This window comes from Alternaria atra (assembly GCF_907166805.1).
Source record: "Alternaria atra isolate CS162 genome assembly, contig: 23, whole genome shotgun sequence".
Lineage (NCBI taxonomy): Eukaryota > Fungi > Ascomycota > Dothideomycetes > Pleosporales > Pleosporaceae > Alternaria > Alternaria atra.
In genome coordinates, this window is record NW_025091321.1 from 3,878,716 (window position 1) to 3,905,431 (window position 26,716).

At 51.0% G+C, this 26,716-nt stretch overlaps 8 protein-coding genes across 8 annotated transcripts; 2 read left to right on the plus strand and 6 right to left on the minus strand.

Annotated features, from left to right (window-relative positions):
- Nucleotides 1-184: 184 nt before the first annotated feature.
- ALTATR162_LOCUS4841 (uncharacterized protein) lies at nucleotides 185-1,510 on the minus strand (the record flags this gene model as incomplete). Its single annotated transcript, XM_043312456.1, has 1 exon — nucleotides 185-1,510. One exon carries the CDS (start codon nucleotides 1,508-1,510, stop codon nucleotides 185-187), a length of 1,326 nt encoding a protein of 441 aa, XP_043168391.1.
- Nucleotides 1,511-1,820: 310 nt separating this feature from the next.
- ALTATR162_LOCUS4842 (uncharacterized protein) lies at nucleotides 1,821-2,084 on the minus strand (the record flags this gene model as incomplete). Its single annotated transcript, XM_043312457.1, has 1 exon — nucleotides 1,821-2,084. One exon carries the CDS (start codon nucleotides 2,082-2,084, stop codon nucleotides 1,821-1,823), a length of 264 nt encoding a protein of 87 aa, XP_043168392.1.
- A 2,656-nt stretch (nucleotides 2,085-4,740) lies between these two features.
- Nucleotides 4,741-6,359, minus strand: ALTATR162_LOCUS4843 (uncharacterized protein; the record flags this gene model as incomplete). The annotated part of the gene is made up of 4 exons (XM_043312458.1): nucleotides 4,741-5,550; nucleotides 5,615-5,746; nucleotides 5,806-6,073; nucleotides 6,133-6,359. 4 exons carry the CDS (start codon nucleotides 6,357-6,359, stop codon nucleotides 4,741-4,743), a joined length of 1,437 nt encoding a protein of 478 aa, XP_043168393.1.
- A 1,724-nt stretch (nucleotides 6,360-8,083) lies between these two features.
- ALTATR162_LOCUS4844 (uncharacterized protein) lies at nucleotides 8,084-9,339 on the minus strand (the record flags this gene model as incomplete). The annotated part of the gene is made up of 4 exons (XM_043312459.1): nucleotides 8,084-8,699; nucleotides 8,747-8,928; nucleotides 8,980-9,074; nucleotides 9,126-9,339. 4 exons carry the CDS (start codon nucleotides 9,337-9,339, stop codon nucleotides 8,084-8,086), a joined length of 1,107 nt encoding a protein of 368 aa, XP_043168394.1.
- An 8,725-nt stretch (nucleotides 9,340-18,064) lies between these two features.
- Nucleotides 18,065-18,850, plus strand: ALTATR162_LOCUS4845 (uncharacterized protein; the record flags this gene model as incomplete). The annotated part of the gene is made up of 1 exon (XM_043312460.1): nucleotides 18,065-18,850. One exon carries the CDS (start codon nucleotides 18,065-18,067, stop codon nucleotides 18,848-18,850), a length of 786 nt encoding a protein of 261 aa, XP_043168395.1.
- A 1,502-nt stretch (nucleotides 18,851-20,352) lies between these two features.
- Nucleotides 20,353-21,616, minus strand: ALTATR162_LOCUS4846 (uncharacterized protein; the record flags this gene model as incomplete). Its single annotated transcript, XM_043312461.1, has 2 exons — nucleotides 20,353-21,387; nucleotides 21,440-21,616. 2 exons carry the CDS (start codon nucleotides 21,614-21,616, stop codon nucleotides 20,353-20,355), a joined length of 1,212 nt encoding a protein of 403 aa, XP_043168396.1.
- Nucleotides 21,617-21,863: 247 nt separating this feature from the next.
- Nucleotides 21,864-22,568, plus strand: ALTATR162_LOCUS4847 (uncharacterized protein; the record flags this gene model as incomplete). Its single annotated transcript, XM_043312462.1, has 1 exon — nucleotides 21,864-22,568. One exon carries the CDS (start codon nucleotides 21,864-21,866, stop codon nucleotides 22,566-22,568), a length of 705 nt encoding a protein of 234 aa, XP_043168397.1.
- Nucleotides 22,569-24,449: 1,881 nt separating this feature from the next.
- Nucleotides 24,450-26,069, minus strand: ALTATR162_LOCUS4848 (uncharacterized protein; the record flags this gene model as incomplete). The annotated part of the gene is made up of 3 exons (XM_043312463.1): nucleotides 24,450-24,552; nucleotides 24,620-24,834; nucleotides 24,894-26,069. 3 exons carry the CDS (start codon nucleotides 26,067-26,069, stop codon nucleotides 24,450-24,452), a joined length of 1,494 nt encoding a protein of 497 aa, XP_043168398.1.
- Nucleotides 26,070-26,716: the final 647 nt, after the last annotated feature.

A 26,716-nucleotide genomic window follows, 5' to 3' on the forward strand; every position in this document is an offset into this window, starting at 1 on the left:
AGACAGGATCGAAAACATCAAAACTTGCTCTAGTATAGCGATATTTCACCTTTCTACCACTGCAACTACCTCGTACCTACGTTTGCTTTAGGTAACTTACCGTTACATGCACTGGCCGATACCCTAGCTATCTCAGCCGCCGTGATCTAGTGAATGATGCCCTTTTTGCACCTGGGCGATAGTATCACGATGCGGCTGCAGGAACCTCCTTTTCTGTCGCGCCTGTTGCCTCCTCCTCGGCAAGCTTATCAGTCTTATCTACCATGCCAAAGTCGGTCTTGTTCTCCATCCTGAGCGGTACCTGCTTCATCACAGCAGCAGCGATGAGCCCCACCGCGCCGAAGGCAATAGCAACCTGCCAGGACCGCTGAAGCGCGGTGCTCTGCACAGAGATAACCTGAGCACGCGTCTGTGCTGAGAGTTTGTCAAGAAACACTACTTCAGCGGCCCCGTATGCTCCACCCGCTTTGAATTCGGCGGCCACTGCTGCGTCGCTGATGGCGCCTGCACCGGCCAGCTGTGCGGCTCGGTGAGTGTAGATGGTGCCGGCGACGGCGATGCCCCACATGATACCAAAGCTACGCATGAAGCCAAACGTGGCCGTCGCCAGCGCCGTGTCTTTGTCAGTCAGCGTGGCCAGCAGCGCTGGGAGCAGGGCTCCCACGCAAAAGCCCGCGCCGAAGGACTCAAGCACCTGAAAGCCCACCCAGGCGCCTGTGCTCGAGTTCTCGTCGAGGAGCGTGAAGACGCTAGAGCCGATGACGACCAAGGTGAAGGCAAAGCCGAGGATGGGCTTGTAGCGACCGAACTTGCTGAGTAGCAGCCCGCCGATGATGGCGCCTGGGAGGAGTGCAAGGATGGTGGGGAGAAGGTAGATGCCGGCTTTGTAGGCATCTGCGGCGAGAACGCCTTGGAAGTAGACTGGGAGGAAGTAGAGTGCCCACATAGTGACGACGCCATGGAGAAAGGTGAGGAGGAAGACGATGGAGGTTAATGAATTACTGAAGAGGTGGAGTGGCATGATGGGATTTGGCGTAAGACGGGAATTGCCCTCGAGCACGATAAAAGCTCCCATCGTAGCCAGACCGACAAAGAGCGGCACAAGGACCTGATAAGATGACCACGAGTATTGTCCTCCTGCCCAGGCAAGGGCAATCAACACCGGGACGGTGCCGCCGATGAAGAGCGCGTTCCCCAGCCAGTCGAGGCCCAATAGTTTAGTCGCCCACGTCTGGGATTTGTCGTATTTGACCTGCAAGAAGATAAACAGCAGCACAACTGCAACACCTCCAATGGGCAGACCCATATAGAAAGCCCAGCGCCAGCTGCTATAGCTGACGAGCAGTCCGCCAAAAAGAGGGCCAAAAGCGGCTCCGATGCCGACCATGCCAAAGACAGCGCCCATGTAGGTACCTCTCTCGCGGAGCGGGACGAGGTCGCAGACGATGATCTCGCAGAGGACACCGATGCCCGAGCCTCCAATCCCCTGTATCGCTCGACCGCCGATCATCATAGCTATATTGGGGGCTCTGGGCATCGCACTTCTCGTCAGCAAAGACTCCGGGCACCATGAACAGAGATGGCTCTCCGGCCAAATATTGAGAGGTATTAACTTACCCGCCACAAATACCGCTCCCGATCATGAAGATGAGCCCAGATATGATTAGAGGCCATCGGCGGCCAAATACGTTCGCAAGCTGGCCAAACATGGGCATAAGAGAACTCCTACGGAAGATGAATCGATTAGACAAAAAAGCAGCCAGAAGCCGTAGCTCAAGTGTGAGGTGACCGCCTCTTCGTCGCGAGAGGCCAGAGAGGACTTACATGGTCAAGAAGTATGCGTTAGAAACCCAGATGAAGTCTGCGCCCCCACCCAGATCGGCAACAACCGATGGCATGATCGTCGATGTGACTGTAGCTTCCAGGGACGTGAGGAGACTGATGAGAGAGAGGACAATCATGATAGCCCAGAACCTCGGCCCCTTCTCCCACTTTGGCGGGTTCTCTTCAATGGTCGCATCCTGGGCATTGACCGAAGTTTCTTCAGACTCCAGAGTAGGAGCGGCCGTGTCTTGTTGTGCCATTGTGCGAGAAGAAATAGTAGTAAGTGCCGCTAGTGTTCTGGGATGATATACAAGCCGTAGGGCTAATGCGAAGGTCAAAGCAGGTTGAGGTGCGAGCGGCGGGCTGATTTGGAAACCTTTCTACTGACAGTCAAAAGTGTTTTCGGAGTTGATCACACCTACTATTCCGTACGCGGAAGTGTTAACATCTACCCGTCCAAAGGCCGAATGACGTCCGCTTTGGGTGGACACCGCGGAGGGTTTCGTTAGACAACTGTGCGCCCGACCTCGCAGGGTTTTGTTTCCATCCGAGCTTGCGTGATGAGTTCCAGTTGACGGAAACAATGCAGCGCGGTCACTAGTCTTACTACAGGGACTTTGAGAGTCACCGACTCCAAAGTTTTATCGAACCTTTTGGACGTGTTGGTGGATATCGCATGTCAAGTCACTAAAGCACGCAGCGCAACACCTCGAAGGTGCCAGGATGCTTCTAACACTTCATGGTTCTGTTTGCTGCAGCTAGTAACGCTTCATCAATGCGAGTTATTTGGTGTTCGATAAGCACTGTCACTGTGTCAGCTTCATTGATATCTTCGACTACACAGAATTGTGCCAGCAACTACGGACGTGCTTGATGCTATAAACAATACATAGCTAGCAGCTCTAAACAATGGTAACAAATCCGATCTTACTCTGGCCGAGGAATATGCCGTGCTTGCGACTTCGCTGCAGGCGTCGTTCGGGATTTTCGAAGTCATCACATGACTCACCACCGAATCCTGAAGCAGTGGTTCCAGATTCAACTTCACTGGCAGTCACGGATGCCACTCATCCATTTGCGGACTGGCTCAGTCCAAGTCATAAAGGCGATGATGATTTGGATAAGCAGGAGGGCTCGTCTGCCACGTATAATTCTGTGGCAGACTCCAACGAAGTGGCTAAGCCAAGCTTTGATAGAATTCTGCCGATATCTCCTGGACAGTCGCGCTTCTGGTTCCAAAAGTACCTTATGGCAGACTAGACGAGAGCAAACAACACTATATGCGTCGTGATCAACAGAACCATTGGGCTCAGCAGCCTCGAGAGCGCAGTCCAAAAGGTAGCAGCGCGCCAAGAGTCGTTCCGAACCACTTTCTTTGTGGACAAGAACCAGAAGCACGTGCAGGGTATCTCGAGAACTTCGTTTCTCCGACTACAGGCTGTACCTCTTGCCGACGAATCAGGCGTGGTGCACGAATTCGAGAGCCTCAAAAACCACGTCTATGATATCGAACACGGCGAATGCACGCGTATCATCCGCCTCGGTTTGGCGACCACCGAGAGCTATCGTCTTCTCGGATCACACCACATCATCATGGATGGCATTAGTCTGGAGGTCCTCCTGGACGATCTGCAAAAGGTCTACAACGGCTAAGACCCCACCGAACCTGCATACCAGTACGCGGCATACTCTGAGAAATTGCTCTCCCTCTGCTCCCATTCTTGACGGCAAGGAAATGCATCCCTCTCACCACGTACGCGCATAATTCGATAATATATGACATGAATCTGCTGGTGGGCGAGTTTTTGCGCAGCGCGAACGCACTTGGTGGACTTCAGGTCGAACAAAAGCTGTTACTGAATAAGGACTAGGTGCTTACCGATGACCGTGTATTTTTGTAAAACTAATCACTTCTTTCGGGCATGCATACATATCCTACTGCGGAGTAAGGGCAATGCAGGTGGTTGACAACTGGTCAGGTTCGCAGGTGCAAATCGCGTCGCGTCCGGAGACGACTACGTCAGACGCAATGCAGTAAACCTGGCAACCACTAAAGGTACTTGAGCAAAGTCATCCGCGAAAAGATTCATCAGACACGAGCGTGAAAACTGGAAGGAGATGAAGAGTGCAGGTGGGGTTATTCCTTGTCTTTCGAAGCTGGAGATTTGGCTCGGAAGATATGAGATGAGAGGGGACGTCATGACCAGACTAAACATGCCCTCCTGTTAACTATCCGCTAAGATAGCTTTGTATACAACGTGCATGGGCATGTGACGGACAATGAGATTTGAGGGGGGTCTTGACGCGTTAGCGTTGAAACAGGTATATTCACTCCGCTTCCCCTCGCCGCCTCTAGCAGCACTTCACAGTACGTCCGCGCCTTCTCCGACACTCAGTGCTCCGATTAACGACCCATTGCATGCAATGTTGTTTAGTGGAGAGAGTAGGCATGAGAGCGAGAGTGAAGATGGAAAGGAACAGTATAGCGAGACAGAAAGAAGAAGAAGAATAGTGCAGCGAGAGAAGTGCACGTCGGTGCAAGTTCAAATATCTACGTATCTACATATCTATTCTCATTACCATTAAAAAGCCCCTTGGGGCAAACAGGTCATAATCGTAAAGTTCCTCCCTCCCGCAACCATATCCAAGGTCGCAGATCCTCCAGGAACCGTGATCATGACGCTCATCGAAGGCGTGTTAGGTATCATCATCTAAAGCGCGCAAAGCAAAAACCCAGCCGTGATATCATCATCCAGATAACAGGAAAAAGAAAAAGAACATCCTCCAGGTATATACGTGAATATCGCAGTGTCGCAATATGCACAAGTTCCTCCCCGGCTCAGTAAATTTCCAAATACTGAGCCTCATAGTCGTAATCTAATGAACAGCACAAGGAAAGTCGTGATCATGCTTGGACTAGAAGTAAGTGTCGACAATGTCACGTCCGCCGCGAATAGCCCATTCGACAATTTCCATGCCGCTGAGTCCACTGGCGTAGTACGTCTTCTTCTGGCCCTGGAGCTTGTTGAGCTTGCTGTAGGCGCCGCTGGAAAGCGCATCGCCTTCAAAGTGGGGGAAGTAATCCCACTTCTTGAAAGCCTTGACGTCGTCTTGGCAGAAGGGCTGGGATGGCTCTGTGGCATTGCGTGGGTCCTTGTTGATCAGCGATAAGCTCTCAACAAGCAGATCCCGTGCTGCGTCCTCGGTTTGGAATTCGTACGAACCCCAGGACCAGGCGACGGAGACGTTCGATTCTTGACTCAGGTGGAGAACGGCTACTGGCTCGCCATCATTTGGCGGCGGGACCGTCTCATTCGAGCTGTTAGCAATGTACGAGACACCAAAAGGAAGCTCTAGCTCTACGGCGGAAGAGTAATACTGATGGGTCGTGATGTTGTTGAACGTGTCATGCTCCTGCTCCGTCAAATCTACGCCAATGCGCTCCAAGTTCTCCATGCTTGGCGGAAATGCGAAGATGACCGAGGAACACTCTTGCTTCTCCCAGGTGACATAGCTGCCATTGGGTGCGGGTGTAGTGTACGTCACGATAGGGTGGTCGCCGGACCGGTCAACGCAGCGGACCTCGGAAGAGGTGTGAATGGGCGTCTTGCACAACTGATTCTTGGCATACTCGACGAACATCTTGTGGAAATCCATGTAGTACACGCTGTGTAGGCCGACAAAGGCCGTGAGGATATCCGGGGTGAAGTACTGCAAGATGTACAGCTAATCACACGTTAGCGTCCTGCATGCACAATCCCTGCAAAAATTTCTGAGCGTGATGACGTACTGCCGGGACAATGTTGATATCGCCATAACCGTAAAGCGCAACCGGGTTGACGAGCAGAATAGGCAGTGCTGTGAAGTTGTTCTGGCGGAACCATTCTGCGCCCGATACGGTAAACTCGTCTGGTACACCATTCTGTTCCTGCATTAGCCTACCGCACTTTGTGTAACGGCGCACTACAACGGGAGTCGTACCTTGTAGTTTACAACACTAATCGGTCGGAAGCGCTGATTCCACAGCTGAATGTACCTCGGAATTTCTGCGGATACTTGCGCAGTGAATTGCGGGGTCAGGGCGGGGTTCATGGCGATGTCGCCAGTGGTGTAGTCGTAGCGGTACATTTCGCGCGCACCGGCAAGCGCAAAAGGCTCAATGGAGACATTGGTCTGGTTGAGGATGCTGATGGTGTCTGTGTACGTCGCGTTGGAGAAGAAGGCTGCTCCGAGTGGGTGGAATATGCCTCTGGAAGGGTGGTCAGCCGCGTCTAGTGCGCTTGGATGGGTATGCTGTGTAACACTTACTGGTCATCGTACCAAGCCTGGCATTTACCACCAACTTCTGCTTGACGGTCGAACATGACTGCCTTGACGCCCTTCTCTTCTAACCGACCGGCAGCAGCCAGACCAGCGGGACCTGCACCAATAATGCATACTGGATGCTCTTCACAGTTGCATCGACGACCTTGAGGAAGAGCTGATACTGTGAGCGAGGAAAGCGCAATTAGTGGTAGTACTAGCGTCGACCACATCTTGGGAGACTTGAATGAGGATTGTATGAGCGAACAACGGGAATGGCAGATCTTTTAGTTAAGCGGCGAGGTACCTATGGCTTATAATAGCAAGGACGCGAATACAGGTCCCTGCGTCCTTTTCGGTCCATGACTTTCGCGTTCGCAAGTAAAGATGAAGGGGAGAGCTGGGCACGGGCTGCACGGTGCGTTGGCATTAAACGGCGAAGAGCAAGGCTAGCACCCTTACCTGAAGCCAGATGGGCGATTTGCAAGCCTCATCAGGCCCGAAGGAGCATCAATGAGGTAAGTTTGGACGGGCAACGGTCGTGCGGCGAAGCACTGAGCGCCCGCTGTGACGTTTTAGACGAGGGTCTGCTACCTGAAGCGTTGGCTTTTATTATTTCCCACCCCTGGCATAATCGTAGTCCAGGTAACCGCCAGCGCAAGAAAGGGCTGTCCTTCACAGCGCCGCTGAGATGCGCCTGGAGGATGCATCGGATACTCGCAATCGCTAAATTCACACTGCAGGCGCTAGAAGCGGTGAACAGCTGTCTGCAGATGTCATGCTGCAGCCTGTATGCAGTCTGTCTCTGGTGCCGGTCAATTGGTGCCGAGGTTGGACTTTCAGCCCTGCCACTAGTCTCCAAGCCACCGTTTGAGGCCCAGCCGCCCATATTCTCGGGAGTGGTTCCTGACTCTTGAAAAAGCTCTCATGCCCGACTCAATTGCAAATGCGCTCGCTGTGTGAGACGTCGTCAGTCCCGGCATTGCGACAGGGCCATGATTCGATGTCCGAAGCCGCTGCGCCGTATACCCGTATACATTGCGGCGTGGACGTCATACTGAGGCGGAAATTTCTCTGCGCTGGCCTTCCCGCGAGCCTGACAGCTCACCATCCCGCTCAGGGCGAAGACATTTTAAGCCTTGAGAGGACCGAAATTGCGACCGCGATAGAAGTTTCGTAGAATAGCCAGGCAAGTTGGCAGAGTGACATCATGTTCGCTGCACAGATCGACCGCCAGCCCGAAGTTCCCAAACCAAAGGAATGAGCTCAGGGTCCAGCTGGAGTAGAACAAAAGCAAAGAGCGGCCGTCGCACCATGCTTCACACTCCCACACTACTAGAATGTCTGTTCATTTCGTCAACGTTTGATGCGCACGGCATGACGAAGAAGCCCCCGATTAAATGATCTCACCGCATGATGACTGCTTCGGCAGTATACATCCACGAAATTTCAATTGCCCGAAATAAAGCAGCAAACAACATCCGCATAGTTTGCTCTGCGTCGGTAAGATATAGGCAAGATAATGCAACAATGAGCCCACCTCCACCTTCAACCGGTGGCGCAGTCTACGCGAGACGAAAAAAGAAGCTGCAGCGTGGTTGGTGCGTGTCGCGAGAACACCTCAACATCGAACGAATCATGGACCAAACATAAAAGAAGCGACTGTAAAAAGAGTATCTGAAATCGTGTTATTCGCTATCGTGCTCGATGCCTTTGAAACGAGGAGAAAAAGAAGCTGCTACTAAGAGCTCGACTCGCTAAATCTGAGATATCCGCCCAGTGTCGTATTCGACGGGTATTGACAAGAAAGAGAAAGGAAAGTGGCTATGGTGGGGTGAGGTGAGTTGAGTAGAAGTGGCCTTTTGTGGGTCCACCAACTATAGGACGCTGAAACATCGCTCGCTGGATGATTGCGCATATTAGACTAAGTGAATATAAGAGGTACTGCGTCACGCGATCAGTACATGAAAGCTTTTTGCTGCTCTATATCGATATCAAACCGACTCTTATCGGTATCGCCACTCATCGGTCTTTCCGAAGGCGCACGGTAGTGTACCGGGGCAATGGCGGTCCCGGGCCGCGTCTCATCGTTGTCCGTGAGCTTGCGTGTGTCCATCTCGACTTGGTCGATGACAGGCGTGATCTTCTCCTTCCTCTTACTGCTTTGCGAGTTGTTGCCGTACTTGGACCCCTGCTGTCTTGCCCGGTGGGGGAAGAGTAATGGCTTGAGCGCTGGGATGCACCCGCAGATCACACCGACGTTGGTTTCAACGGCGGTCCAAAGCCAAATTTGGTATCCTTCCCACGTGGAATCGTATGTCTCAAAGAGAGTGTAGTGGACCCAGTAGGCTCTGAAACTGCTAGCAACGACGATGACACCACCAACGGAGAAGAGAATGACGAGGCCGATGCGTTGAGTCCATGGTAACGAGAGGGTGAATAGCGTAGGGATGGGTAGCGCGTAGATCATAAAGTCGGTTACTACGTTGAGGACACTTTGCACGACCAGTGGCGGTCCCTCGGGAATGCAATCACGGTGGTCGGCTTTGAGCTCCCAATAGCTGGAAATTGGGCTATGCTTGTCAGCACCAGAATTACTTGATCGTGTGGATACACATACATGCATTGTACCCAGAGGGCAACTAGGAAGACGACGAAGGCGGCAAATACGAGCCCGAAGGTCGCCCAGACAAGCTTGCGGAAGAGCGACTTTTCTGGTGCGATGCGAAAGTACGATACGAGGATGGACATCTTGACGGTGGAAGAAGCAAGGACGAATAAAGTCTGGCCTGCCATGGATGCCTAAAGCCGTCAATATCAGCTTGTGGTAGCACGTGTTGCACAGTGTCGTACCTGTCTACCGACCACCATCTCGTGCGGCTTGAGGTCCCAAACGTGGCGATCCCAACCGTATAGTTGGGATGCCATGATGACGATTACTGTCGTGCCTACATTGCAAGTTAGATGATGGAGCATCAAGAATAGTTTAGATTGCATACCAATGCTGAAGACCATGGCCAGAATCATTAGGTAGTCGTCATACCAGCTCTTCTTCAACCATGCTATCCGTACCCAAAGTCGGAGGAATACAACAATCATAGCAATGGGTAATAATGTCAACTCGACAATCATCAAGCCAGAGCCTCTTGTGACGGGATCAACGTAATTCGGCTTGGGCCATGTCGCAAGGATCTTCGGCGGCGGGGACCTCATTGTGATGGCGGATGTGTTTCGAAAGCCGTGAACGTATGTTAATCGATAGTAGGATGAGACTGAGGAACGAGCGTCATCAGCGTTCAAAGAGCACGGGACTGGGAATGGACAGGAATATAACCATCACTCAGGGCGAGCCAGATCTCCACCCGTATGCTCCAGCTGCGCCGTGCACGAAGGCTCGAATACAAGTGGGACTTGGCCATCGTTGAGAAGCATGGTATGCTGGTGTACAGAAAGCTCATCTGCGCAGTACCATTGGGAGGGCTTCACGGGAGCTCCGTTGCGGGTACGGAATAGTGTCGGTTTCGCCCGCAGGGGTCCGGTACCAGCAACATCCGTAGTCCATCAGCTTGCATCATGACTGGTACAAAAGACAAGTGAAGTGTGGATAATCGACCAGTAGCTAGGAGCTGACAGTGGAGCGTTAATGTGACCGGGTACAAGCAACATGTTGCTGCGGCTCATCAGTGGATAGAGCGAGATTCGACGCTTAGCCAATCGCTATGTCCATGCCGGGGTAGCTGAAAATTAGTACCGAAGCCGGCGTCTGGACGTTTTGCCGCAACTCGACTTGATTTGGAGGCCGTAATATGAGCCGATACATTGGGATACCAGCGGCGTAATCTAGATTACCGCATTCTATCAAGCCATAATGCTGCTTTTCCCATGATAGCGCGACTGTCGCGTGTCGTGGATGAGGAATCGAAGGGTCCAGCGTTGAGATTTGCCTGTCGTGGCGAAGCGCTTCGGATCGCCCGCCTAGCAGCAGGGGCCACCCCCGGCCTCGTCTATCTCAACAACGAATAACCTCACCGCATCACACGTATGTGTGATCCGCCGTCGCTATGAGCGAAGCCCTGCGGAGGCGGGTTATGGAGGGCGCCAGTTGCAGACTCCGCTCTCTCGTGGCTCGCAATACTCCGCTCTCTCGTGGCTCGCAATACTCCGCCCACCCTCTGTCCTACTCGCCATCGACTTTTAGGTGTCTAGTCCATGGTGACGTCTCGTCTTCGGTACCACATACCCATTGTTTATCGTCAGCACGTTATGTCTTGAATGCAGGGTGCCACAGTAAGCGGTATCCCCATTCAGCTTACCCTCAGGTACACACGGCTACTGGTATCCAGACTTACGCGATTCACCTTATGAGACATGTTAATGCCAGGTTTGCCTACTCGGGCGCATCGGACGGCATCTATGTGCGCCACGCAAAAACTTCGAGTTGGAGATACGAAGGTCTCGATTCTCCTTGACAATCAAGATGCCTGGTCCTGGTCTTCCAAAGTCCACATCCCTCTTCCTTGCAAAGATCACCCTTTTCAAACCGCTTCCCCGGCCAGAATTTCCTGGGCCTTGGGACTGGCCACTGCAGTCAGCCGTTACGTACTTCCACTGTCAAAACACTAATGCTCCTTCCGCGGCTGTGCTCCACTCCCTAGAGAGATGCAGCTCATTTACCGACATGCACGCGACGCCTTCGCACACAGATGGCCTCCGTGCACGCTCGTTGGCAACGGTTTTACTTCTTCAGCTCCCCAAGTATTGGCTACCAAAAACCACACCCACAACATGGGCTCTGCTCCTATCTATCTCTATCGGCAATGCGTGGGTCCAGTGCTGTGGGGTTACGGCCTGAAATTAGAGACCCGCTAACCTCAGCGGCTAAGGGACAAAGCTTCTCCTTCCCGTCTGGGCTCAGTTATCGTATACGATTGGATGTCCACTACATGTCCAAGCTGATTGATATCCGTTTTCGTCCCTCAACGTATTGTCAACTCCTCGGAAGAGTGCTTTGATTGCGCCATGTCAGGACTAATCTAGTGCATTACAAAATCACTCCCGTTCTAACGGATAGGGCTCAATTGATATATGACCCGGAACAGCTTCCAATTGACCAGCTGTTGGCCCTAGTTTCACACTGTTGGAGACTACAACGTTCCCAACAAAGGCGTCGCTCTCATCGAGGAAGAGACGGGTATACAGGATCGCACGATGGCCAGACGTAAGTTCATCGTGTCCGCCCTGATCAAGAATTGTCATGACCATCGGATCAGATCGACATTGCAATCTTGGTTAGCAACTTAGCAACACCCTTAGGAAATTCTCCGTAGACGGCGTCAACTATATCGGCTCGACCTGCCTGGGTCCGTGCAGTTGCCTTGCGGAAGGGTATGCGAGGCCGCACGTACCTCAGCGTGCTGACTCTCTAATCTGCCGACACATCAGCGAATGACTACACGATACGATGTGACGAACCTCTTTGCCAACCCATCTCGCCTCCCCTAGTCAACCCAGTCGACCCACGTCGTCGATAATGATGAAGTCACATTCATCAGCGATGTACCATGGCAACCTACATCGGCAGCTGAGCACTGATATTGCGTTCGTCATCTGATGCCTAGGTACCCACGATCACTTGCAGCTCATCACATCGTCACGCCATCGGCAGTTCTTCCGAGCCTGTTCAATAGTTGTGCTGCCGCCTCTTCTAGCCATTCGACTTTTGTAATTTGTCTATGACGACGGAGCTAAGATTTTGTTCAACAGCAGCCTAGCCATGAAGGTAGATACCTCGACGGCCTTATGGCTAACATTCTTGACCTCGACTCTCTACGCAGCATCTTCTCCTCAATCCTGCGCCCCATGCGAGATCGGCAAGGGACTTTGTATGTCCGCGCTGATCCTGTGTCACGCGTATGGTGATGTCCCGGACGCCCCGGCCATATCCATCGAATGCAAGAAAAAGGAAAACAGCAAGCATAGGAATAAGGAATTCTTTAGGATACTGTACAATGGCAATGACGTACTATTAATGTTTCTAGAAAGATGGCTTCAGCATGGAACACAGATCGTGAAGGAAGGTCATCTTACTTCCATGATTCCACACCTTTCCTATTATGGCGAAAGGAGATGAAAGTTTGCTAAAGGGGCAACCTATCCTTTCCTTGAAAACGCGGTTTGGTGCTCTTTTTATGTTTTTCCTTCCCCAAGGGTTCGGATGAGCTGATGCCGCGAGGAAAAAGAAGCACGCGACACAGTCCAGCATTGCCACGAGGAGGATGCCACGAGGCAGATATGAGCTAAAAGCCTAGTGGGTGTACGACTAATGCAAGAAGTTGCTAATCTGGCAAGAAAAGGAATCAGTATGTGTACGTAGTATCTCGATGTACTTTTGATGTTGTTGTACCAACACAACCCTACTGAGACTAGTTTGCCTGCCTAGCAACCTCACCTGCGCCCGCTTCTTAATGATATCCGCCGCCTTCTCCGCAACCGCATACATGGTAGCCTGTAAGTGTGTAGCAGGAATCATCGGAATGATACTTGCATCCACAACACTTAATCCCTTCACCTCATATACCAACAGCTTATTACTAACACATCTACCCAGCTCCTCAGGCATCATACTGCACCCATCACTTGGATGCGCAAATGTCGGTTGCAGTGAACCCGACGTAATACCGCCCTGGATTATTTCCTCATTAGTCTGGTATTGAGGGCCGGGCGCTGTCTCTACAGGCTCATATTGTGCGAGTTCCTTTGACGCCCAGTGTGCGCGGTTGTATCGCGTGAGGGTTACCATGACGTCCGCGTCAACTGGATTCTGGAACGTGTTCTACTGGACTATGGGGTAGGCAGCAGGGTGTGTATTGTTTAGTGTGATGGTTTCTCGTGATAGGGGTTTGTTGTTCGCGATACCGGAGAAACCCCAGGGTTGTATGGCAAGCTCACCAACAGCAGCGTCGGTACCCGAGAACTGCTTTACGAGAATGTCGCGTTGCTTCGTGAAGCCAGCGAGGAGCTTCTTATCCTTGGCATAACGTTCAGGGAGGAAGTTGGAGGCCACTTGGGATTGCATCTTAGCAACGATTTTCTTGAAGGTTGTGTCGAAGTGTTGCAGGGCGATGAAGACGAGGCCGTTGGCTTCACCGACAGAGTAAGGACCGGTGCGCGATTTCAGGTACTGGTCGTAGGCCGTTTGGTTGAAGGCTGCGTCCGTGTTGAGGGCGTTCATGTCTCTGGACTTAGTTTTTGAAGATCGAAGTTCATGTAGTTGGCGATGTGGTACTGGAAGTTGGAACTCACAGCGGGGGGATCCTTCTTGACGGTGACACCGGCAGCTGTCAGAACGTCCTTGGGACCGATACCAGAGTACATCAGTAGGTGGGGCGTAAACACACCACTAGCAGCGAGGATGACCTTCTTTGCGGCAATAGCTTGGACTTGCTTGTTCGTGTCCTTGGGTGTATATTTGACACCAGTGGCGGTCAGAGCGCCTACTCTGTTCTTCGAGAAAGTGATCTCATCGACATGAGTGCTTGTCAGGAGCTTCAGATTCTTCCTCGATACTATGGGATCGTAGTACGCAGTGCGCGAAGTGCTGCGCATAGCTTCCGCCTTGTTGATCGAGTTCGGTGACCAATAGTGACGGACAGGCTCTGCGAAGCCCTCTTGTGGATGCGGAATATTGACATTATCCCACGAATGATAGATAGTCTTCATATCTGGGAACTGGTAGTCTGGTATCGAAACCTTTTGCGGACCATTGCCGTAGGCTTTGGCATTATAGGTAACACCGAAGGTCTTGGTTGTATTCTTAGACGGCGCATCAAAGTTGTTGCTCCTCATGAAGTATGGTTTCAAACTCTTTCAGTCTCATCCTTTGTTCCCGAGCTGACCCCACGCGTCGTAATCAGCGTCGGCACCTCTATCAAACTGCATCCCATTCACGTATAACCCACCGCCAACAACGTTGCCAACTGTTACCAGGAGAGTTTAGTTACCAAGGTTTAGAACAGGCGCGCTGTAGATATCATACATGGCAGCAAGGTTAAGACCGCCCAAGTTGCCGGGAATGCTGGATTGTGTGCCATTATTAAGGGCGCCGTTTTCAATAACTAGGACGGTCTCTTTAATAGATATTCATTAGTTTCAGTGCTCGTGGGGCGACTTTGTCACAGTCAGTACATACTCTTCGGATCTTTGCTTAATCTGTTCGCAACGACCAGGCCTGTGGTGCCTCCTCCAACAACCACGTAGTCGTATGTGGTTTGGGCTGAGGCGGCTGCCAATACGGCAGCACCAAAGAATGAAGGGATACCGAACGAATGCATTTTGGGCTGAGACCGCTTGCTAACCGGACCGATCAATACTGATCGCGAGATTAAACGATTGACGATGTGCAGAAGAGAACACGAGGTCCTCCCAGCAATACTTTAAAGGGTTTCAACGACCCGGTACTAGGAAGATCCTCGCACGTGGTAAAGTCTGGGCCATTGGCTTCCATCGATGTTCGTATGCATGTTCATCTACCGGCCTTGCAGCAGGAGGGGCAAAGAACCTGCGCCTTCGAGCGATGGATCGAGGCGGAAGGCCGGGTCAGTAAATGGTACGTGTCAAGCATCAGAGGGAATGCACCGGAGAGAATGTTGATATGCAATTGACGGGATAGCACATTACTAGTCATGACTATCGATGCTATGGTGTACCAACGGCATGGAAACAAGGGTCAGCGGGATGCCTGTCAGGCCCGTTTCCATGCGCAATGGGCGACGGAAGCTACGAAGCGGACCGGCACGTGAAGTTCCAACGCTATCGCTGTGTGCTGCATCCATGAGGGCAATGATGTTGGTCGCTTCGTCGTCCCCAAGAGGTTTCGTTGGTAGCTACGAGATCGGTATCTTTCACGGTCTTGGGTCGTTGCCCAGATAGTGAGTTTGCCTGGACAGCTGATTCGGTATAGCGCCACACAGATGCGGACAAATCCCATCCGGCAGCATCAGCCGAGCCGCCTCGCCAGGTGCGGGAAGCAAACCCACCTATAGACGTTACAATCCCGATGACCACCTACACAGTAGAGTATCTCTCAACCTGAAAGCATCGCAAAAGTTGTATGATCGATTCTGCAGTAAATGTGAGGATTGAGCCATTCGGTAATGGCGTCATCCTTTCACTTCGTCAAGAACACTCTTACGCATACAATTTTGGCTACACTGCCTGCGTATGCTACCTAACCTCTCAGCTGCAGGACTCAGCTACCTCCTTAGAATGGTAATTGAGCGACATGATATCTTCACTGCCCAGACAGTAGCCTCATGAGCACGGACTTTTGGGAGGATTAGAAATTGCCATACTCCCAAAATACCCTCTCTCTTTTTAGCATTCTCGACCCATACAAGTCGTATTAGTTCCCAGGGACAGTTCCGCGAATAGGAGTAGGCTCTAAGAAATCTGCACATAAGAGTTCGCCTGCTCGGTAATATGAAGGAAGTAGCTTACCTAGGTACCTGGTCAGGTCCAGCACCTCCGGTTTCCAAGATGACGGGCCGGAATGAAGTTGCTTCGAATTGAGTGGTCGCCTCGTACCGGCATACTAAGGAGCCATTCCCATGTGCAGGTATCCATAAAAGGTTTTCTTCCTGCAGGATTCAGAACCACCGAGTCGGTTGCTGTGCCGCAACCTGCTCTCCGGATGATATGTACGTGTTACGGGCTACTCGCTCTTTTTTTTTTATAAAGATTCCTCCTTCTACTACTTTTATCATATGGGTATCAGTAGTCGTTGTGATGCTTTGCAACTTTGTTATGATGTTGATACTGCACTTCGCGATGACTGAGGCGACAGCGTACGTACAGATCGCATCGAACATCTTTACGGATCTGTTATGTAACCTGCATACTCTTTCAGTAGGCAGAGACTGATACACAAAAGATCTTTGCTACCGCTCCGATCGTATATCTAAGGCGCGTACAACTCAGCAAGCGGACGCAGTGGGGCGTTAGCATCGTATTCCTACTGGCACTTGTGTAAGTAACTTCCGCACCGCTACCAGATACAAGCACTTATACAAGAAAGTGGGACCAACCTTTCCGTCGCGAAAACCTTCGTCACGTACAAGTTCTTGCGGTCTCAGGAGATGATGTGGGACGCCATAGATCTGAGCATCTGCAGTATCAACGAAGTCTGCGTCGGCATAATCATTGCGAACCTACCACCGTTACGAAAAACCATCCTCAGGCTCTTCTCAAGAGTTCTTCCACCCAGCTACGCAAGCAACGGCGGTGTTTCACGAAAACATACTAGCCAATTCCTCCCAATCTCCTCGCATTTCAGTTCCAAAGGGCTCACGAAGCTGGACAACAAGGATGATGATGAGAGTGAGCGGCATATCTTGGAGCTTGAAGACACAAAACAGGACGCGGGAATCATGAAGACAATGCAGGTGAGTGTCCGCGATGGCGATGCGCAGTCACAAAAGACCCCGTCATTAAAGCAGCATTTTTGAGAATCACTCTTGATGCTGTGTGCGACGCGTCCATAAGCAACTATATATGTGATTGCGAGGAAGGCAGCAGACACTATCGAAAGACAAGCGAAGATAATGGAAGTCATTCATTCCATCGTTAGCTATACTAGGGCCTCGTGGATCTGTTTGTGGCTGGTAAGCGTGTTGATGCATACGCCATCGGGCCGGTCGACACGGGTACTCCGACGTCCTTAGAGATGAGCTTTGCTTTGCTTGTCTCAGGATTAGCGATGTGCGCAATGCGCGTCTACTGACCGTTTTTCTCCTATGAGCTCGAATACTTTGCTGACGGGTGAGAACTTTGTCCATGAATCGCGGTCCCGGTAACGTAGGAAACGAAGAGCGAGGAGCTCAGCGGAAGGGTCTAGCATTCCGTGGCTGTATCGCAAATGCGGCAGAAGCACTGCCCCGAAGCCTGCTGCCAACAACATGAAACAAAGCCAACGACAGCCCTAGTTCAATATTGAGTGCAACTGTATTTTCGAGATTGCGAGCCACAGTGCGTTAGAACGACGCTCTTGAGAGAGGATTCGGAGATGAGGCAAGAATGCGGGGTTGTTGTTTGCCTCACAATGGAACCTTCGACCGGCGAGTTCTGAACACACGCGTTAGTACCGACCCCCGCTCATCAAGTAGTGAGTTCCTGATATTCCCAATTTTTGAGCCTTTGGAGCGTCAAATAAGACAGGTGAGACTGAAGGCTTTTCCACACTCATCGTCGCTCTCCTCATCTTACCCTTGCCTTCTCTCCTATCTCCAATTGAGCGAGGAAACATTACGTTCTGCATGAATGTACCGCATTTTCATAAACTTTACATAGAGCGCACGTGCAACCAGCTAAACTCTCACAAGCCTCTGCAACTAGATCTACCTCTATTATTCCTTGCGGTTCTACCTTGCTGCGCATTTCTCATCTCCACACCACACGAAACCTAGCCTCTTCAATACTAGGTGACTAATCGCGCACTAGGTATTTTCCCCAGCATTCAACAGCCCCTTCATATACAAACAAAACGTGCGCGCGCAGCCGGGTGAACGGGAATCGTGCATTTACTAGGACACACCTCCGTTCTTCACGGCGTCGGATTTTCTCCGCGAGACACTTTCCATGACGTACCCGTAGACTTTCACGGAACTGATTGGTGGAAATCCCTCTACACGAACGTTGCAAGCTACCCCATACCTCCGCTGCCACTACGAGCCACCGAAAGGAAATTATGGGGTAAAATGCCGGTAGACCGTCACCTGAATGGTAAGTAGTCTAGAGATGGAGAAGATCGGTGGAAATAGTTCAAGAGTATAAAGGTAGTAGGCATCCATGATCCTTCTTTGAAACAGACAGGCAAACCTATCAAATCAATTCTAGCCACGACATTCACCTTCACCTTACAGCATTACTACCAAACATTATCAAAATGCATCTCCCCACAACACTCTCCTACATCTCCCTCCTCGCCACCTCGGCAATCGCCCTTCCATCCCCTCAAACCAAACCAAGCACCACAAAACCCCCTTACTTCATCCTCGCCGGCGACTCAACAACAGCTGTGCAGTCCGAGGGCGGCGGCGGCTGGGGCACCGGCTTCCTAACCACGACTCTCACAAAGGGCGCCTCAGGCCACAACTACGGCCACAACGGCGCAACAACTGTATCCTTCCGCCAAGGCGGTGACTGGGCAACTGTCCTGTCCGCGGCCAAGGACGCATCAAAGGAATTCGCTCCCTACGTAACCATCCAATTCGGTCACAACGACCAAAAGCCTGACAAGAACATCAGCGCCAAGCAACTCACTGCCAACCTTGTCGCTTTCGTGAACGAAGTCAAGGATGTGGGCGCTACGCCTATCCTCGTCACGTCCCTGAGCCGACGCAAATACGGGTCCGACGGTAAAATCAAACCGGACTTGGCGGATGTAGTTGCTGCGGCGAAAGACGCGGCCAACGAGACGGGAGCCGATATCATTGATTTGAATGCGGCGAGTACCAAATATCTGAATCAGATTGGCGCGGAGAAGGCGCCTACGTATGATCTCAAGGCTGGCGATAGTACGCATTTGAATGCGGAGGGAAGCGTTGTGTTTGGAAATCTTGTGGCTATGTTGATCAAGAAGGAGGTGCCAGCTGTGAGCAAGTATCTTAAGCCGGTGGCGAGTGTGAAGAGTGCGTTGGAGAAGGGGGTTTACATCTTCCCTAAGGTGTAAGGAGAGGAAAGGATGAAACATGCCATATTCTTCTTCTTTTGTACATATTTGATGATGCAATATTAGCCATGCGTTTCTAACGAAAGTAACCTTACTGTCCACCTTTCATCAGAATCTCCTTGACTTATTCGATCATCTATTTACTCATGACGGTGATAACATACAGCTCTCGTAAGCTGCTTAAGTTAGTGCCCTGAGCGTAGACTCTTTCATGAACATAATGAATCTGCAGTCTCCAAGCACCGTCTTTGCCGTTGCCAGGAACCTTACCTATCGCTTTCCTGAACCCAGACCTCTAACTTATCTCCTCTCTCGCACTACCTTCGCTTTCCACTCCCTGTTTTCCTTGTCCAAAGTCACCGTCAATTGAGTCGCCATAACTATGCCTGAAACCTGAACAACGATATCCTCGCCTTCTCTTCTCTCTACTGTCTTCTCCCCCCTTTAACTACCTTGAGTTCAAGCTTCTCATTGTTCCTCTCCAGTTTCTCCATCCGTTGGTCATAAATACTCACAAAATTCCTAGTCACATGATAACAACGGCATTTTTTGCGCCTAAATCTTTCCCAGGGAAAAGGACACAACACCTCCTGCACAAGACCGGCCGTGTGTGGTGACAGACTCTTCCATGCAGCGTCAAAAACATCTCCAAGCGTTACTCCTTTTTGACCCTTCAAACTCTTTTGTGTATACCAAGGTAGATAATAGTAGCCTGGAGTGCCACATTTCCATTCTGGTATGTTAAGAGACAAGCGCTCAAGCGGAGGCTGGGTGATGAGTGTCTGGCGCCACTTTGCGGAGGCTTCGCTGAAGCTATTCATGTGCTTGATCAACTGGTAGCTAACGTATAATTCGCTTTCCAGTCGTTCTCCGTTGCTCCTGTCGTAACGTGGAAAGTAGTAATCGAGTGACCCTTCGAGAAGCGGATGAATCCTCAAACGAGGCCACGGAGGCGCCATCACATCTGTTACATGTTTTTCAGCAGCTTCCAACTCAACAAATTTTACTCGAAGCCGATGCGGAAGTGACCAACTGGTGTGTATTAACGCTTGGTTTGACCCAAGTGAAGACGAACGTATTATTGGATTCCTGGTTTTCGAGAGGCGTGGAAGGAATATCAGCTCAGGGGTCTCACCCGAACCGTCGATAAAGGAACGCCATTCTTTATTTGCGCCGGTGAGGCGGAACAAGTCGAAGTATTTGAGACATGGATCGGTGAGGATTTGCAGCTTCAACTCATCTGGCAGGGGGGCCCGCGGTCGTTGGAGCCGAACATGGTTCGAGTGTCATTGCTAATCTTTGTTGGCGCAAGCATTGATATATGATCACGAATCGCTTTGCTGATTGTGAGCAAACCTGAATCAACTCACGAGCTCGCTCTCTTTCTAGGGCATTCTATGTACTTCATTTTAATTATTGCTGGAAACCTTGAACAGATATGTACACCATAGCGCGTGAACCTAGTAAAGTCTCGAGTCCTAAGAGCTTGACGTTGTCGATTTCTACTTCCGTTGCTTGGCCTCTCCACTGGTCTCCTTCGCAGTGCTCTTGCCCTCAGACTTCTCCTTCTGCTTCTTCTTCTCAGCCGCCCTTCTCTTTGCGCTCTCCTTCTCAAGGATCTCGATCGTCTTCTCACTGCTCTCCCACAGCTTCTTCTGTAGCAGCTCATCATCAATTTCCTTCCTTGTCCAGATGGTTCTCCTACATTCCTTGAGGAAGTATGCTCCTTCTCCTCGACCCCACTGAGCCTCCATGGCGGCGTATAGGAAGGTTTGTGCACCCTGGTCGGGGCTCTTGAGTATAAGCCACCACAGCGGCCATGTAACGAGGTACATTGCCAGCCCAAACAGCGAACCGAAGGTAAGGTATCGTCGCATACCAGGTGTTCGTGTCCAGCCTGGGTCGACCATGATTACGCGCGCATTCATAGGCTTCTTATCGGGGCGGACGTAGTTTGTGAGATGTTTCTGGAAGGCGACAGCGAATGTCATGAGGGCCAGCTTGGAGGTTGCGTAAACGGTGGAGGGAGTGAAGTCGAGCTGTCCAGGATCGGTCTTTCCGTCTTTCTTCGAGTTTGCATCGGCACCTGGGAGCTTTCCTCCCACGTAGGCCGGGCATGTACCGAAGATGATTCGAACGTCTCGATCAGGAGGTTGAGCACGTAGTGCGGGGCTGAGTATACTCAACAAGTGGAAGTTGGCCATGTAATTAAGCCCCCAAGTCGACTCTAGCCCGTCTTCTGTCTGAGTTGGTTTCCCCCCTGATGGGGTCATCGTGTTCGCGCAGAGGATGATTGTGTCCAAACGTCGCGGTGGTGCGTTGTCCACCCATTTTGTTGCAAACTGACGTATGCTGTGTAGATCCTCAAGGTCGACATGCTCGGCGGTGATGAGCTCATTGCCCGTTTGGGTTCGGAGGTCTTCGATGTAGTCGACGAGGAAGGGGTCGACGAGTGGTTGTCGAACCAGGAGAACAATCTGTGCACCTCGAGATGCCAGGCCTCTTACCACTTCAGCGCCTATACCAGCCGTTCCTCCCTTTGTGTGCGTCAGTATAAAGATCTCATGTCTTCATGTAGCCTAGGCTTACCGTCACCATAACCACCTTGGAATGCATATTCCGCTCCGACCCATTGGTCGCGCCATTGAAGTACCATTTCAAGACGTACAGGACTGCACAAACAGAGGCAAACTTCAATACAGCCCAGCCGTATGGAATAGATTCAAGACCCGAGTCAAAGGCCGTGGCAAGGATATTGACCGGCATCTTGGTTGTTGGTGGGACGGGAGGCGGAAGATGTTCAGGAACGCGGATCAATGGTGGCTCGCTAAGCAGATCCACGTGGCGTCATAGCATGTGATTGCGCGTCGTAGAACGCCGCCTGGCTTCACCACGCAAACTTCACTCTTCACCTCGACTATTCTGCACGGCGGTGTCGCTCCTTTCGCCGCCGGAAAACTTTAAATTCACGACATCTTTTCACCATCAGAGGCGCCACTAGCAAGCCGCAACAATGACCGTTCCCACCCCGGTGCCGGCAGCTGGAGATGAGCATTACGAGGACGAGCTTGTTGAAGAGGATCCCGACGTCTCCACAAAGCCTTTCGTTGAACAGCGCGCTTTTGGACGCGGGCTCTGGAAGAACCCGATCAAATTCGTCTCATCCGCCCCCGAAGTCCAACCAACGACGACATCGACAAATGGCAAAACCATGGCTGAGAAGTACCTTGCCATAATGTTTCCGAATGGCCAGCCACAACCAGAACCTGACGCATATCCTCGGTGCGGTATATGCGGCGAGCCTGTCAAAGAGACGGACCAGCGAATACATTATCTAAGCCCTGCACACCAAGCTGCACTACCACGAGCCCCCATACCCTCCGCAATCGACCGGACGAGAATGGGACTAAAGTATATGGAGAAGCACGGCTACGACGTCGATGCGCGACAAGGCTTGGGTACCAGTGGTCAAGGCATGCTTTTCCCACTGGTACCCAAGGAGAAGCGAGATAAGCTAGGCTTAGGAATAGACAAGAAAGAGCACTCCCAGAGGAAGGCGTTAGGTGGCGCAAGCCGCGCAGACGTCAGAGAGGGCAGGCTCGATGCTGGCAAAGTGAGAAAACTTGCACAAGTCCAAAAGAAGAGACACGATAAGCTGCAGAAGATGTTCTACGGCAACGACGAGGTTGAGAAGTATTTGGGACAACTTGGTGGCTGATAGCGAAGACTGACGGCTAACGATTTACGACCCATGTCTGCATCTGAGTTGCTTAGGCTGTCCAAGGGCGAGTTTGTGTCACGGTGCATCATGGCCTCCATCGATGCTCTTTCTTCACATTACCCATCAACAACCGTCAGGCACAATATCCGCCACGACATCCGCCACGAACGACCGCTTAATATCCGCGAGCAGACTATTGTTGCACGCCATACTCAAGATTCACATGTGCATAGCGCTGGCGTTGGTTTGATTCGCATTTTGAGATACCCCTGGCTCGACAATGAAGCCTTTAACAACAACACATCTTCTTCAACTTGGTCAAAGTACGAATCCATCGCCCCCATTTCGGAAACAACCAGTCAACGTGAGCACCTCGATTATGTCAGATCGACCAGGTATACCTCTTGATTGTTGCAAGCTCTGCCGTTGCCCCACCTTGACATTCATCCGCAAACTCCGAACCAGATTTTTTACCCCACCATACTTCGTCCATCCAGTGCTGACAACATCAACGAAGACTCCATATACTACTTCAAGCACCTAGAGTAGTGCTGCCAATATCTTCTCCTGATAAACCGTTATCGTTGGTTTTCTTTCATCGAAAACAACTCAACAACGGTCGCTTAGCTCAGTTGGTTAGAGCGTGGTGCTAATAACGCCAAGGTCGCGAGTTCGACCCTCGTAGTGACCATTCTTTTTGCGGTCGTAGGCTTCTCTAGCTAGGAGGACTTGTCCGCGAAGTTGTAGCTTTTTGCCGTGTCAAATGGGTCCAAAAGTGGACATGTGAGCGGACTTGAACCTCTCGCCACTTGCAAGTTAACACACATTAGTTTATTGGTTAACCGATTGCTAGTAGTACTATGGACTTGTCTGTTACTTGCATATTTGGTTGGTTCATTGGTAGGAAGTTCAGACTTTGGTCCCACAATCGGAGCAGAATCATCGTAGCGAGTACCCACACGCAAACAGCAATGTGTCACTGAGCCAGTACTTTTCTAACTCATCCTACCTTCCAGCCCGCTAACATCAAGTACGATCTTCCCAAGAAATTAGTCATCAATCAGCTCTACCAACTCCGTTGGTGCAGTAAACGTCTCCTTGGTGTAGTTGGTTATCACGTGGGTCTCATATCATCATGTATGACTACTAGACTCTAGTAGATATCCCAAGGCCGCCAGTTCGAGTCTGGCAGGGGACATTGTTTTTGTCCTCAGCAACCCGTTCAATAGATGATGCGCTGCTGGTGTTGATGACACTTTGTTTTTGGACTATTCCGCCCAAGCAGAAAGTTGACATGGTCAGGATACCACGGTAGTGGACGTCTTCAATTTTGTCATCCTACAATTTTTGTAAACTCTTCTTAGTAGTGAGCGAGTTTAAATTTTACACGAGGTTGGAAATCATAGAAATAGTAACAATGGGAGCATCCTACATCTTCGCAAATTCCCAACCACCCCGGTTTGCAGACGCCGAGCACACACGATGAACTTGCACTCTTCGGAACAGACTGCTATCTGAGAGACCACTCGGACGACATCACCAGTACCTATGATCTGGTTCTTAGCTACACTAGGCGAAGTGCTGCTCCTACACGCAACAAGTTCACAGTCACTGCAATTGCGTGGCGTGGAAATGCACGCGCACTGTACCATTGATGAGAACGAACTTTCTCTCGCTACCTGAACTCCACACTGAGATGGACGACCCGGACAGAATTCTTGACATGGATACCCATCAACCGATATCGTTCCCCCATACCTTGTGATACCAGTAATACTCGCTATACAACTAACCACATCCATGTTTGGTTCCCTGACAACTGACTTTGAGAACATACCACAACCCATGGCAATATATCGCTAACCCTTATACGCATGCCTAAAAGGCTCCTTTACCATTAAGTACTTGTTGTATCGTTTGCTCCACAACATCAACGGCGTTGTACTTTTCATACTCCTTCTTTACCGCCTCAAGTCTTTTGCTACTCCTCGTTAGCCCTCGATCTCCTTACACAATCTTGCAAAAGAAGAAAGGAAAAGAGGATATACCTATACGTCTGATTTCCCAAAATCTTATCGAAATCGTCGGTCAGCAGTTCGGCCGTTACCTGGGGTAAGGCATGGTAGATACCAAAGCCTTTGTAATTAATGAGAGCTCCTGTGTGCAGTTTATCCTGTCCAACTCCAGACATGATCATAGGTACACCGGCGCGAAGAGATTGTTGGACGGTGCCGTATCCGCCATTTGTGACTAGGACCGTCACCTATTTTCGTGTTAGCAATGGGGAAGCCAAGTCCCCACGTATACCACGGGTATACATACATAGGGCAGCGCAAGATCCAAAGGAATAAACTTTGCCACTCTCGCATTCTCCAGGATCTTAAAGTCAAGCATCTCGACATCAGAAGTGACCAACGTAGCAATGACGAACACATCCTCCCTTCCTCCGAATGCTTCCAGAGCCGGTTTGATCAGCGCACCTGTATCGTAAACCACGCTGCTGGAAGACACAGCTATGATCTTCTTTCCGGCTGCCTTCGCCTCAAGAACATCGTTCCACCACTCTGGGAGCATGTGATCGGCGATTCCCACCGACACAGGTGCACCCATGAACTTGAGGTTCGGTCGCCAGTCGCTACGCTCCCATTCAAAAGCAGGAACACCGTATTGAAGGAAAACATCCGAAGCATAGCTCGCCAGGTGGTTGAAGCTTGGTGTATCCCTCGTCGCACCCATCTGTCGAAGCATGGCGTTGACAGCTTCGTTAACAGGCTTATCAATAGGATGGTCTTTGTCCTGAGCTTGTTGCGCCTCGAAATGAATCTTCTTGCTCTCTGAACTAGTGTCCGGGTACCTTCCCGAACGGAAAGGGAAAGTGTCGTTACTAGCCGCTACATATGGAGCCAGACCTATACCAATTGCTGCATCAGGACGAATGCCAGGCGCGCCTTGCATGACGGGTGACAGGCCACCGAATGTAAAGTCGAAGATGTAAATCATCTTCTGTTCCTCGCCATGTTGGTCGCGAAATTCTCGAAAGGTTCGTTGCAGGGTACGGTACTGCGCAGGTATGGTCTTGATGAAGATAGCCGTGGTAGCGAAGACTTCGAGCTCGTAGCCTTGTAGACCGATGAACGTTGCTAAGTCTTCGTCGGAAAAGATCTGCGGACCTTGCCCTTCGATGGGGATGTACGTTGCGCCGATTGATTCAATGGAGTCTTTGAACTCTGGGCCGGTGATGAAGTTTACTGGATAGCCGAGTGAGATGAGGCCTTGGGCGATTGTTGTGATCTTTTCCATGTGGCTGAAGGCGGGGGTCGCTGCCATGATGATGGGTGGTTTCCCGATGGTTGGAGCTTGACCCAGGATATCTGTGGACGGCGTCTGCAACGCTTGGAGAGCATAGTTGTAGAAGGCTGAGAGGTTGCCTAGTTGGAAGTAGAGCACCGCGAATAGAAGTGGCACGAGGCTTGCAACATATAAAGACCTCTGCGCCATGGTGATTTTCTTGAGAGTTCAATTTCAACATGTAGTATGAAAGGAAGAAGGGATGAGATATGGAGTGCGTATCAATGATCGTGTACACTTGTCTCACCTCTTTCTGTCAGATTACGCCCGAAGGTAGCACATTGCGCTGGCATTTAGGCCTCCACGACATAGGTTGTATAATCTCACTCCATAGAGAACCTGTCCAAACAATCAATAGAAAACTACTGCATGCTAAAGTTCAGCCTCGCTGCTGGTGTGAGCGTAGACTTGTCGTCGCATCGCTCTGAGCCAATAAGCAAACCCCGCAACAGATCGTCATCGGTGGGCGTACCGATGCTCCTTAGCTCTTACATTCCTTATCCTAAGGATTGTACGGCCTTTTTCCTACCTAGGTGATAGGTATTCTGGGACGAGTCGCGCCAGGCGTTGCTAGAATCGATGTTGATGTGCATGGCCGCATATAATCTAGGCTATCGGTATTTCCGAGGGCCCAGCCAGAGATGAATGTTCACGAGAGTTTCTCACTTAGGTTGCAACAACGTGCCTTCCTTCCCGACATGTCCGTGCGGTAATGAGGTCACCTATCGCGCGCCTGCCGAGATGCACAGCAAAGTCATCGTCACAAACAGTCACAAACAGTCTCAAAATCTCTCCAA